Genomic DNA, 15,046 nt, shown 5'->3' with positions numbered 1-15,046 from the left:
CTGTGTTGCTGTTTGTGTCGCACTGCTTTGCTTATTCTTGGCCAGGTCGCAGTTGTAAATGAGTTGTAAATGAGAACAACTAGCCTACCTGGTTAAATAAAGGTGAAATATAAAAATCAATACATTTTCCTATAGTAGGCCTATCTTATCAGGCTACATCCTGACAAAATACACCATATGAGTGGCCTGCTAATGGACCTTTCTTGTGCTTCTAAACTACATGTGTCAAACTCATTACACGGAGGGCTGAGTGTCTGCGTTTTTTTTTTTGCTCCTCCCTTGTACTTAATTGATGAATTAAGGTCACTGGTTAGTAAGGAACTCCCCTCACCTGGTTGTCTAGGTCTGAATTGAATAGAAAAAACAAAAACCAGCAGACACTAGTCCCTCCATGGAATGAGTTTGACACCCCTGTTCTAAACTGTTGATAATAGACCCAAACTGATCCAAATGGTTGCATAATCAGGCCTAGGCAGTTTTTTTGGCATGAAACAAAACAGGACGTTTGAGTGGTTATTAGCCTACATCACTGCAGTTTACAGCCTATAGACAATAACTGTGTACTCACTTCATAACAATAATACATTCCTCGTTGCACTGTGTAGTTGTAGCCCAGGTGTGATAATTATCTGAAAACGTAGGCCTAGGCCAAATCAATAGTGAAGCTTTGTGTACCCCGGGACCACAGAGCTCAGCCTGGAGGAACGCATTTCATAATCTGTTAACCTTTTTTCTTGCACCCTGACAGGTAAATATTTAGCATATAGCCCTAATATTTAGCTAATGAATGGCCTAATATCTAGCTAATATTTAGCTTAATTACTTGGGCAACACATCACTAGCCTCTCCCTTCCAGCTGAGCGGCAGGTAGCCTAGCGGTGAAGAGTGTTGGGCCAATAACCGAAAGGTCGCTAGTTCTGTGCTGTCTAGGTGAAAGATCTGTCGATGTGCCCTTGCGCAAAACGCTTAAACCTAATTGCTCCTGTATGTCGCTCTGGATAAGAGCATCTGCTAAATAACTAAAACGTTCCTTTGCACTATAGGCTACAAAAGCTATAGGACATTCATATTTTTTTTATTTTTTTTACAAAGCCTAATAGCCTATTCYGGGAAAGAAGCAGGCTTGCTTTTACTAATTGCTGAATGTAAAACAGGCCTACAGCTTAGACAATCCATTTCGGGGAGAATTGAGGAGAGAAAGTGTGTTGGTGTGACCACTTTTGGCTGATTATGATAACATTGTTCCACTGATGCATTTTAAACGGTTGCACTGGACAGACAGAGAGATGAGCAGAGTGAAAAAGAAGACACAAAGGAATTGACAACCATTAGAAGCCTAGTGTCTGCTGGGTTTTGTTTTTTCTATTCAATTAAGACCTAGACAACCAGGCGAGGGGAGTTCCTTACTAACCAGTGACCTTAATTCATCAATTAAGTACAAGGGAGGAGCGAAAACCCGCAGACACTCGGCCCACCGTGGAATGAGTTTGACACATGTAGTATTTTCATACATATCTGTTTTAACATTTAGAAATGAAAGCACTTTATGTATCTAGTCCCCCCATTTGAAGAAGTCATAAATCTTGTGACAAATTCACTTATATTGTATTAAAGTAGTCAAAAGTTTAGTATTTGGTCGCATATTCCTAGCACTCAATGACTACATCAAGCGTGTGACTCTACACATTTGTTGGATGCATTTGAAGCTTGTTTTGGTTGTATTTCGGATTATATTTTGCCCAATAGGAACAACATTTTTACTAATGTATTCTGCCATTTTGGAGTCACTTTTATGTAAGTAAGAAAATAAGGTGTTTCTGAACATGATTAAGGATACTCATGAATGAACCGTGAATAATGATGAGTGAGATGGAACATAGATTATCCGCTCCAAAATGCTAATCTCCACTGTTATTGGTAATACTGAGAGGTTTGCATGCAGGGTTTTTTCTGGATAAAAAAGAGGCTTAGGTGGTGGGCATGGCAGGGGGCGTGGCATGGGGTGCGGTCGGCCCAACAGCACGGCTGAATTTCAGAGAAAATTTTTGTGGCCGCCATCTTGTCGGTGTACAGAAACGTTTGCATTTTTAAGCCAATTTCCTGCAATTCTACATATTTATCTTTGGAGCTGAGAGAAATGTTAGCAGTTTTAAAGCAAATTTCCTGCCATTCTGTGTATTCTGGCATGGCTTATGCTGTGTTCTTTTGCTTACACATAATAACAAAATCTATACTGCTAAATTCATTGTTTTTGGAATTTTTTATTCTTCCTGACTGTCTAGCTTTTATTCCTGGTGAATGTTAGTTCTCAAAGATGATAGTATTTGGTAACAATTTACTTTGACTATTATTACACATCTATAAGCATTCATGAACGTGTTATAACAGGTCCCAACCGCATTAATGAAAAATATTGAAGTATAACCATAGCATATCTCTAACGCATTCATATCTCTATGCAAGAGCTCATATTTAGGTATCGTAATAGATGCATCATTACAATGACAGCGTAGTGTCATCATTATGGCTGTTCTCAAAAGCTTCTGCCATACCAGTGTTAGTGAATATGCTAAAAGTCCAAACCACATTCGGAAAATGATGCTTATATATAGCCTGCACCAGCCCCATTTCCCCCACGGGCCGGTAAAGGCCCATGACTTACCTTCTGCTTCTTCTCACTGGGGTCAATGGTGCTTGAAGATCACCATGGAGTTGAATCCTCAGGGTAAATTGTATGCATCAAATCGTGTAGTTAAGGGTCATAACTCTTCCGTAACTCATTAACAGTCCTTCACCACATTAAGCTGGTGTCTATTTATGAATTCATACGTGGACACTTCTTGTGTGCGTTATAGACCAGTATTACCGACTTAATTGTGATGTGGAGGAGGACTGTTAATGAGTTACGAAAGAGTTATGACMCTCAACTACACGATTTGATCTGTGAAAAATCCCCTGAGGATTCAACCCTTTGGTGATCTTCATGCACCATTGACCTCTGAGAAGAAGAAGCAGAAGGTAAGTCACGGGCCTATATCGGCCATTGGCCTCTACCAATGAGGCCAATGGTGACTTTAAAACAGTTACAGAGTTTAATGGCTGTGATAGGGGAAAACTGAGGTTGGATCAACAACATTGTAGTTACTCCACAATACTAAGCTAATTGACAGAGTGAAAAGAAGGAAGAATAAAAAATATTCCAAAACATGCATCCTGTTTGCATCAAGACACTAAAGTAAAGTAATACTAAAAAATGTGGCAAAGCAATTCACTACACTCGCATTAACATCTGCTAACCATGTGTATGTGACAAATAAAATTGGATTTGATTTTTGATCATGTTATGGGTATGCTTGTAATCATTAAGGACTGGGGAGTTTTTCAGGATAAAAATGTACTGAATGGAGCTAAGCACAGGCACAATTTTAAAGGAAAACCTGGTTCAGTCTACTTTCCTTCAGACACTGGAAGATGAATTCACCTTTCAGCAGGACAATAACAGTGGCCGAGTTACAGTTTTGACTTAAATCTGCTTGAAAATCTATGGCAAGACTTAAAAATAGTTGTCTAGCAATGATCAACAACAATTTGACAGAGCTTGAAGAAATTTGAAAAGAATAATGGGCAAATGTTGCACAATCCAGGTGTGGAAAACTCTTAGAGACTTACTCAGAAAGATTCACAGCTGTAATGGCTGCCAACGGCGATGCTGCTAACATGTGTGAATACTTATGTCAATGAGATATTTCTGTATTTAATTTTCGATAAAATGCAAAGATTTCTAGAAACATGTTTTCACTTTGTCATAATGGGTGTAATGTGTGTAGATGGGTGACAAAAAAAGAGCTATTGAACCCATGTTGAATTCAGGCTGTAACACAACAACATGTGGAATAAGGGGTGAGAATACTTTCTGAACGCACTGAATGAACACACCCTCAAATAAAAGGGGACGTTCTATACTGTCGCCTCATATGAAACATTTGATCTCAAATCCCAAAATGCAAGTGTACAGATACACAATTTTAAATTGTAGCTTCACTGTCCAAATACATATGGAGGGGAGTGTATGTGTATACCACAGGAGGCTGGTGAGGGGAGGACGGAATGGAACGGCATCAAACACCTGGAAACCATGTGTTTGATGTACAGTATTTGATACCATTCCACTGATTCTGCCCCAGTCATTACCACAAGCCCGCTCTCCCCAATTAAGGTGCCACCAACATCCTGTGGTGTATAGGTGTGTGTGCGTGCGTATCTCTCTGTCTCTATCTCTGTCCCTCTCTGTACTGTGTGTGTCTCTCTCTGTCTCTGTCACTATCCCTCTCTGTGCTGTGTGTGTGTCTCTCACTCTGTTTCTGTCTCTATCCCTCACCGTGCTGTGGGTGTGTGTCTCTGTCTCTGTCCCTCTCTGTGCTGTGTGTGTGTGTCTCTCTGTCTCTGTCCCTCTCTGTGCTGTGTGTGTGTGTCTCTGTCTCTGTCCCTCTATGTGCTGTGTGTGTGGCTTACTTGAGTGCTGTTGTCATCTTACACCTGGCCTAACTAGATCTATCTGGCTTACAGGGGTTATATTGGTGTGTTGTGTTGGGAAGGCACGGTTAATACTGCAGTGGGCTAAATCAGGGTCACACAGAGTGTTTCTTGATTGTCTTAAACCTTTTAGGGATAGGGGGCAGCATTTTCACTTTGGATGACTAGCGTGCCCAGAGTGAACTGCCTTCTACTCTGTCCCAGATGCTTATATATGCATATTAGTATTACTATTGGATAGAAAACACTCTGAAGTTTCTAAAACTGTTTGAATGATGTCTGTGAGTATAACAGAACTCATATGGCAGGCAAACATCCAAACAGGAAGTGGAAATTCTGAGGCTGGTCGATTTTCAACTCATCGCCTATTGAAAACACTGTAGGATATGAATTTGTTTGCACTTCCTACGCCTTCCACTACATGTCAACAGTCTGTAGAACGTTGAATAAAGCTTCTAGTGTGATGTGGGGCCGGATGGGAACTGTTTCAGTCAGTGGTCTGGCAGAATGCCAGTTCCTGGTCACGCACATTCCACATGATATCGCCTTGGTTCCATTACTTCTGTAGACACAAAGGAATGCTCCGGTTGGAACGTTATTGGATATTTATGATAACAACATCCTGAAGATTGATTCTCTACTTAGTTTGACAAGTTTATTCGACCTGTAATATAACTTTTTTAAGTTTCCGTCCGAGTTCGCCAGGACCTGCGCGAGCGTTTGGACATGTGTACTAAACGTGCTAGCAAAAGTAGCTACTTGGACATAAATACCGGACATTATCGAACAAAACAACAATTTATTGTGGAACTAGGATTCCTGGGAGTGCATTCTGATGAAGATCATCAAAGGTAAGGGAATATTTATGATGTAATTTTGTATTTCTGTTGACTCCAACATGGCGGAGAAATGTTGTTTATATCTGAGCGCCGTCTCAGATTATTGCATGGTGTGCTTTTTCCGTAAAGTTTTTTTGAAATCTGACACAGCGGTTGCATTAAGAAGAAGTGTATCTTTAATTCTATGTAAAACATGTATCTTTCATCAAAGTGTATGATGAGTATTTCTGTTATTAGATGTGGCTCTCTGCAATTTCTCCGGATATCTTGGAGGCATTTCTGAACATGGCGCCAATGTAAACTAAGATTTTTGATATTAATATGCACATTATCGAACAAAACATACATGTATTGTGTAACATGATGTCCTATGAGTGTCATCTGATGAAGATCATCAAAGGTTAGTGATTAATTTTATCTCTTTCTGCTTTTTGTGACTCCTATCTTTGGCTTGGAAAATGGCTGTGTGTTTTTTGGACTTGGCGGTGATCTAACATAGTCATATGTTGTGTTTTCGCTGTAAAACATTTTTTAAATCGGACACGATGGGTAGATTAACAAGATGTTTATCTTTCATTTGCTGTATTGGACTTGTTAATGTGTGAAAGGTACATTTGTATTTTTTTTAAAGAAAAAAAATTGAATTTCCCGCGCTGCCTATTCAGCTGAATGTTGTCAGGGGTTCCGCTAGCGGAAAGCATGGCCTAGAAAGGTTAAACAAATCTACTTTGAAACAAAAGTATACACCTCACACACATGGTTATGGGCTTAAAAACAGAAGACACCTGTAACATGTCAGATATAGAATTGAAATTATTACGTTTTGAGTTTGCATCCCAATATTACACTTCATACACATCAAAGAAGACTGAAATATACTGAAGAAAAATATAAATGCAACATTCAACGATTTTTCTGAGTTACAGTTTATATAAGTAAATCAGTCAATTGAAATAAATTCATTAGGCCCTAATCTATGGATTTCACATTCAGGGCAGGGGCGCAGCCATGGGTGGGCCTGGGAGGGCATATGCCCACCCACTTGGGAGCCAGGTCCGGCCAATCAGAATTAGTTTTTCCCCATAAAAGGGCTTTATTACAGACAGAAATACTCCTTCGTTTCGTCAGCTGTCTGGGTGGCTGGTATGTCAGGGTGGCTGTTATCAGACGATCCCGCAGGTGAAGAAGCCAGATGTTGAGGTCCTGGGCTAGCGTGGTTACACGTGGTCTGCGGTTATGAGCTGGTTAGACTTACTGCCAAATTTTCTAAAATGACGTTGGGGGCGGCTTATGGTAGAGAAATTCACATTAAATGCTCTGGCAACAGCTTTGGTGGACATTCCTGCAGTCCGCATGCCATTTGCACGCTCCCTCAAAACTTGAGGAATCTGTGGCATGGTGTTGTGTGGCAAAACTGCACATTTTAGAGTGGCCTTTTATTTCCCCCAGCACAAGGTGCACCTGTGTAATGATCATGCTGTTTAATCAGCTTCTTGATATGCCACACCTGTCAGGTGGATGGATTATCTTGTTAAAGGAGAAACACTCACCAACAGGGATGTAAACAAATTTGTTCACAAGATGTGAAATAAATCAGCTTTTTGTGCGTATGGAACATTTCTGCAATCTTTTATGAAACATGGGACCAACACTTTACATGTTGAGTTTATATATTTTTTCAGTATATAAAAAAACTGTTTGACATAGAAACACCGTATTTTCTGCTTTTTTACATTTGTATACATTTGTATTTTTATTATACATTTTTATAATGAAGAGAAATATGAATAACATTCCACACTGAGGTTAGTAGGTCAGTTGACTGCAGGAAAGGGCTATGATAACACACATTCCAGGGTTGGTTTCTACTCGACCTGCAACACCTGTGTGTTTGGAGTGCTTATCCTTTCCCATGGAGCTGTTCTTCTGTTTTCCAAACACCTCAGGTGCTCAGAGTAACACAGTGTAGAGTGGTTGTTGCTGAAGTACTTGACTGGATCCATTTACCCCATTGAGGGACCAGAGTGAGAGAGAGAGAGAGTCCTTAGTATTTAAACTATGCCCTATCTGCATCTAAATGACCCCACAAGCTCCAAGACAATCTGATCACACAGTAGTGGCTTCGGTCAGTGAGAATATCGCCCGGGAGGGCGGGAACGGAAACTTCATTTTCTGGGCTAATATTAGCCCGGGCCGGGCCTCCTCTGGAAAATTCCTTTTAAATGATCACTCGCTGAGAAAAGGCAAAGAATTTGTTTAGCGTTTTAGTTGACAGTATTTTGCATGGAGGGTTTTTTGTAGACAGTGGCTGTGTAGTAGAGGGTCCTGGGAAAGCAGATGTGGGTTAAGGTTTCTTTCCATCAGATGACCAATGGAATGATTGTGTGCCAGACAGTAGAACATTGTTTCTTATTTTATACTGATTGATACAGATCAATACAGTCAAGTTATGGGCCAAGAGCTTGATATCATGTTTTGATACAGCATCACAGTAGGCTACTGTTACTACTGTATTACTAGTGTTACTATGTTACTGTTACTACTGTATTACTAGTGTTACCATCTCACTGTTACTACCTGTATTACTAGTGTTACCATCTCACTGTTACTTACTGTATTACTAGTGTTACATCTCACTGTTACTACTGTTTACTAGTGTACTATGTTATGTTACTACTGTATTACTATGTTACTATGTTACTGTTACTACTGTATATACTAGTAGTTACTATGTTACTGTTACCACTGTATTACTAGTGTTACTATGTTACCGTTACTACTGTATTACTAGTGTTACTATGTTACTGTTACTACTGTATTACTAGTGTTACCATCTCACTGTTACTACTGTCATTACTAGTGTTACCATCTTCACTGTTACTACTGTATTTACTACGTGTTTACTATGTTACTGTTACTACTGTATTACTAGTGTTTACTATGTTACTGTTACTACTGTATTACTAGTGTTACTTATGTTACTGTTACTACTGTATTACTAGTGTTACTATGTTACTGTACTACTGTATTACTAGTTGTTACTATGTTACTGTTACTACTATTTTACTAGTGTTACTATGTTACTGTTAATACTGTATTACTAGTGTTACTATGTTACTGTTACTACTGTATTACTTAGTGTTACTCATTCACTTTTACTACTGTATTACTAGTTTACTATGTTACTGTTACTACTGTATACTGTGTTACTATGTTGTTACTACTATATTACTAGTTTACTATGTTACTGTTAATACTGATTTACTAGTTTACTATGTTACTGTTACTACTGTATTACTAGTGTTACTATGTTACTGTTACTACTGTATTACTAGTGTTACTATGTTACTGTTACCCACTGTATTACTAGTGTTACTATGTTACCGTTACTACTGTATTACTAGTGTTACTATGTTACTGTTACTACTGTATTACTAGTGTTACTATGTTACTGTTACTACTGTTATTACTAGTGTTACTATGTTACTGTTACTACTGTATTACTAGTGTTACTATGTTACTGTTACTACTATATTACTAGTGTTACTATGTTACTGTTAATACCTGTATTACTAGTGTTACTGTTTACTGTTAATACTGTATTACTAGTGTTACCATCTCACTGTTACTACTGTATTACTAGTCTTACTATGTTACCGTTACTACTGTATTACTAGTGTTACTTCTCACTGTTACTACTGTATTACTAGTGTTACTATGTTACTGTTACTACTGATTACTAGTGTTTACTATGTTACTGTTAATACTGTATTACTAGTGTTACTATGTTACTGTTACTACTGTATTACTAGTGTTACGTCTCACTGTTACACTTATTACTAGTGTTACTATGTTACTGTTACTACTGTATTACTAGTGTTACTTATGTTACCGTTACTACTGTATTACTAGTGTTACTATGTTACTGTTACTACTGTATTACTAGTGTACTATGTTACTGTTACTACTGTATTACTAGTGTTACCATCTCACTGTTACTGCTGTATTACTAGTGTTACTATGCTACTGTTACTACTGTATTACTAGTGTTACCATCTCACTGTTACTACTGTATTACTAGTGTTACTATGTTACTGTTACCACGTATTACTATGTTACTATGTTACTGTTACTACTGTATTACTAGTGTTACCATCTCACTGTTACTGCTGTATTACTAGTCTTACTATGTTACTGTTACTTACTGTATTATAGTGTTACTATTTACTGTTACTACTGTATTACTAGTCTTACTATGTTACTGTTACTACTGTATTACTAGTGTACTATGTTACTGTTACTACTGTATTACTAGTGTTACATTCTCACTGTTTACTGCTGTATTACTAGTCTTACTATGTTACTGTTACTACTTTATTACTAGTGTTACTATGTTACTGTTACTACTGTATTACTAGTCTTACTATGTTACTGTTACTACTGTATTACTAGTGTTACTATGCTACTGTTACTACTGTATTACTAGTGTTACTATGCTACTGTTACTACTGTATTACTAGTGTTACTGTGTTACTGTTACTACTGTATTACTAGTGTTACTATGTTACTTGTTACTCTGTATTACTAGTGTTACTATGTTACTGTTAATACTGTATTACTAGTGTTACTAGCTACTGTTACTACTGTATTACTAGTGTTACCATCTCACGTTTACTACTGTATTACTAGTGTTACTATGTTACTGTTACTACTGTATTACTATGTTACTATGTTACGTTACTACTGTATTACTAGTGTTACTATGTTACTGTTACTACTGTATTACTAGTGTTACTATGTGTACTGTTATACTGTATATTACTAGTGTTACTATGTTACTGTACTACTGTATTACTAGTGTTACTATGTTACCTTACTACTGTATTACTAGTGTTACTATGTTACTGTTACTACTGTTATTACTAGTGTTACTATGTTACTGTTACTACTGTATTACTAGTGTTACTATGTTACTGTTACTACTTATTACTAGTGTTACTATGTTACGTTACTACTGTATTACTAGTGTTACTATGTTACTGTTACTACTGTATTACTAGTGTTACTATGTTACTGTTACTACTGTATTACTAGTCTTACTATGTCACTGTTTCTACTGTATTACTAGTGTTACTTTCTCACTGTTACTACTGTATTACTAGTGTTACCATCTCACTGTTACTACTGTATTACTAGTGTTACTGTGTTACTGTTACTACTGTATTACCAGTGTTACTATGTTACTGTTACTACTGTATTACTAGTGTTACTATGTTACTGTTACTACTGTATTACCAGTGTACTATGTTACTGTACTACTGTATTACTAGTGTTACCATCTCACTGTTACTACTGTATTACTAGTGTTACTATGTTACTGTTACTACTGTATTACTAGTGTTACTATGTTACTGTTACTACTGTATTACTAGTTTACTATGTTACTGTTACTACTGTATTACCAGTGTTACTATGTTACTGTTACTACTGTATTACCAGTGTTACTAGCTACTGTTACTACTGTATTACTAGTGTTACTTTCTCACTGTTACTACTGTATTACTAGTGTTACTATGTTACTGTTACTACTGTATTACTAGTGTTACCATCTCACTGTTACTACTGTATTACTAGTGTTACTATGTTACCGTTACTACTGTATTACTAGTGTTACTATGTTACTGTTACTACTGTATTACTAGTGTTACTATTGCTACTGTTACTACTGTATTACTAGTGTTACTGTGTTACTGTTACTACTGTATTACTAGTGTTACTATGTTACTGTTACTACTGTATTACTAGTGTTACTATGTTCTATACTACTGTATTACAGTGTTACTATGTTACTGTTACTACTGTATTACCAGTGTTACTATGTTACTGTTACTACTGTATTACTAGTGTTACCATCTCACTGTTACTACTGTGTTACTAGTCTTACTATGTTACTGTTACTACTGTATTACTAGTGTTACTATGTTACTGTTACTACCGTGTTACTAGTGTCACTAACTTACTCACTGTTACTTTCTGCAAGCTTATATTAAGTTGCAAACCTCAAAGCATATACCCAGTATGTTCATACGTATTTTATGGTAAAATAAAAAAAATCTTCTTTTTTTTACTATTTGTCATTTGCATAAATATTCAGACACTTTGCTCAGTACTTTGTTGAAGCACATTTGGCAGCGATTTAAGCCTTGAGTCTGTATTTGGGGAGTTTCTCTCATTCTTCTCTGCAGATCCTCTCAAACTCTCTCAGGTTGGATGGTGAGCGTCGCTGCACAGCTATTCTCAGGTCTCTCCAGAGATGTTCGATCGGGTTAAAGTCCGGGCTCTGGCTGGGCCACTCAAGGACATTTAGAGACTTGTCCCGAAGCCACTCCTGTGTTCTCTTGGCTGTGTGCTTAGGGTCATTGTTGGAAGGTGAACCTTTGCCCCAGTCTGAGCAGGTTTTCATCAAGGAGCTTTCTGTACTTTGCTCTGTTCATCTTTGCCTCGATCTTGACTAGTCTCCCAGTCCCATTCCGCTGAAAAACATCCCCACAGCATGATGCTGACACCACCATGCTTCACCGTAGGGATGGCGCCAGGTTACCTCCATACATGACGCTTGGCATTCAGGCCAAAGAGTTCAATCTTGGTTTCATCAGACCAGAGGATCTTGTTTCTCATTTTCTGAGAGCCTTTAGGTGCCTTTTGGAAAACTCCAAGTGGGCTGTCATGTGCCTTTAACTGAGGAGTGGCTTCCGTCTGGCCACTCTACCATAAAGCCCTGATTGGTGGAGTGCTACAGAGATGGCTGTCCTTCTGGAAGGTTCTCCCATCCCCACAGAGGAACTCTGGAGAGTGACCATCGGGTTCTTGGTCACCTCCCTGACCAAGGCCCTTCTCCCCTGATTGCTCAGTTTGGCCAGGTGACCAGCTCTAGGAAGAGTCTTGGTGGTTACAAACTTCTTACATTTAAGAATGATGGAGGCCACTGTGTTCTTGGGAACCTTCAATGCTGCAGGACATTTTTGGTACCCTTCCCAAGATCTGTGCCTCGACACAATCCTGTCTCTGAGCTCTATGGACAATTCCTTCGACCTTATGGCTTGGTTTTTGCTCTGACATGAACTGTCAACTCTTACACCTTAAATAGACAGGTGTGTGCCTTTCCAAATCATGTCCAATCAATTGAATTTACCATAGGTGGACTCTAATCAAGTTGTAGAAACATTTAAAGGAGGATCAATGGAAACAGGATGCTCAGTTTTGAGTCTCATAGCAAAGGGTCTGAATACTTATGTAAATGAGTTATTTCTGTTATTTTTGTTATTTTAAATTTTCGGCAAAAATGTCTAAAAACCTGTTTTAACTTGATCGTTATGGGGTATTGGGGTGTACATTGATGAGGGGAAAAAAATATTGAATACATTTTATAATAAGGCTGTATCATAACAAAATGTGGAAAAATMAAGGGGTCTGAATACTTTCCGAATGCACTGTATATGCCCTGATGAAATATCCCAGATGTGAAATACTGTATGATGTGTGCTTTATTACTTTATGCAATGTATCATTAAGCAATAAGGCCTGTGGAGGTGTGTTATGTTGCCAAAATACCACGGCTAAGGGCTGTTCTTTGCACGACGGAACACGGAGTACCTGGATACAGTACGCGGAATACTGGGCATATACTACACACTTATGAGATGCCTTATTGCTGTTATAAACTGTTTAACAACGTTAAAAACATTTTTTTGTCATACTTTCAGCCAATCAGCATTCAGGCCTCGAACCACCCGGTTTATAATTGGTGATATATTTCATGAACAGAGAGTACTTGACCTCTATCCACTGAGTGTTCAAAAAGACCACAGTGTTCATAAGTTGACCTTTATAACGTTGGAGACAGAGGCTCTTGCTGCACTTTATCACTATGACCCAAACTTTACAACCTCTTAAATGTGTGTTCTATCGCTCTATCTCTCTCTATCTCTGTCTCTCTATCTCTCCTTCTGTGTGTGTGTGTTAGGTAAATCCCACCTGGCCATAGTTCAGAGGGTGAACAACGAGGGTGAGGGGGACCCCTTCTACGAGGTCCTGGGCATCGTCACCCTGGAGGACATCATCGAGGAAATCATCAAGTCAGAGATCCTGGACGAGACAGACTTGTACAGTAGGTGCCCAAACTATTTACTTCACGCACATTTTACTGAAATTAAGTGGTATCAATGTTTTCATTTTGAGTAACTTGAACCTGTTACCAGACTAGTACCACTTTATTATCTGCTGTAATGTAACGTGCTATCGTAAAGGTTTAGCTTCCAGGCAATTTACATCGTTTTATTGTTATGTTATGTCCAGTAATGTTTCAACGGCAACTCTGTTTCCCCCATTTTTTTTATTTTAAATTGTTCATACGTTGTCCATAGGGAAAGAATATATTTGCTTGAAAATAAATTCCTTTGAGTAACTAAAGTTTATTCACCCTTGTACCTAGGAAATGCACTATCAAAGTCAGCTTACAATTTCCCCCTTTTCCTAAAAACAATTCCTCCCCTTTCATCCCCATTCCCCAATTCTTTCTCCCCTCAGCTGACAACAAAACGAAGAAGAAAATCACCCACCGTGAGCGGAAGCAGGATTTCTCAGCCTTCAAGCCCAACGACAGTGAAATGAAGGTTAAAATATCACCTCAGCTTCTGCTGGCAACCCTGCGTTACCTAGCAACAGGCAAGTGTGCACACTGCGTTGCTGCTTGACTTCCCCCAGTGTGCCCTCAGAACCCTGACTGTGGAACGTGTGTGTGTGTGTTGCGACAAGTGAATGTTGTGTGTGTTGTGTGTGTGTGGGTGTGTGTGGTGTGTGTGTGTGTGTGTGGTGTGTGTGTGTGTGTGTGTGTGTGTGTGTGTGTGTGTGTGTGTGGTGTGTGTGTGTGTGTGGCGAGAGATGTGGTGTTTGAGACGAGAATGTGTGGTTGTGTGTGTGTTTTGATGATGTTGACACGTGGGTGATTGTCGGAGAAGGGGAGAGAGGAAGACACGAGGCCTCTGGGGAGAGCGTCATGGGATGTCTGCACAGACTTATATGGTCTCAGTTATGAATAACATGGCGAACTATTTGCTTGCGTGTCATGTTCTCGCGGTTGGAGAATCTGTAGATTTAGCTTGGACAACATATACAATGTGGTTACACTACTTTCACGATGAAATCACTTTCAACAGTTTGGCTGATTTGCTGGAGTTACTCCACAGAACATGTCTACGTGTATGCACTGGCCTAGACTTGGCATTCAATAATGTTTGCATTTTGATTGGCCGATGCGCTTGATCCTGTCTAGTCTTGGACCAATAGGGCAGGTCGGAATTGCAATAGTCCCAAATGACGCAACACCCAACCCACCCTTGGCACTTCAGGCAGGCTAAAGCACAGGCTAAAGCTCAAAGCATAGCACCAAGTTATGATCTACAGATAATATCATGCGCGTGTGGTGCACAGTGTTTAAAAGAATTTTTAATACTATTAGCAAAAATCCCATGGAAACGTACACCTGGAATCACCGTTGGATATTCCCAGTAGCTACCAGTGTAGAGCAAAGGTGATTAGAAATATGTAGCATTTGTGAGGGGATTTGGTGAGAACTTTGACCTAGCGAGCTGCTAAAGCATCGCTTAAAGCGTGTG

The 15,046-nt window shown here is 38.8% G+C and overlaps 1 protein-coding gene across 1 annotated transcript in view; it reads left to right on the top strand.

Annotated features, from left to right (window-relative positions):
- Positions 1–15,046, top strand: part of cnnm2b (cyclin and CBS domain divalent metal cation transport mediator 2b) — a 59,578-nt gene that overhangs the window by 34,155 nt on the left and 10,377 nt on the right. Inside the window, exons 2-3 of the mRNA XM_070439321.1 lie at positions 13,396–13,539; positions 13,959–14,100. Coding sequence (XP_070295422.1) covers positions 13,396–13,539; positions 13,959–14,100 — 286 coding nt within the window. The remainder of the gene's footprint in view (positions 1–13,395; positions 13,540–13,958; positions 14,101–15,046) is intronic.

This window comes from Salvelinus sp. IW2-2015, unplaced genomic scaffold (assembly GCF_002910315.2).
Source record: "Salvelinus sp. IW2-2015 unplaced genomic scaffold, ASM291031v2 Un_scaffold1562, whole genome shotgun sequence".
Lineage (NCBI taxonomy): Eukaryota > Metazoa > Chordata > Actinopteri > Salmoniformes > Salmonidae > Salvelinus > Salvelinus sp. IW2-2015.
Note: the sequence above shows the minus strand (reverse complement) of the source record. Positions and strands in the feature narration are given on the sequence as shown.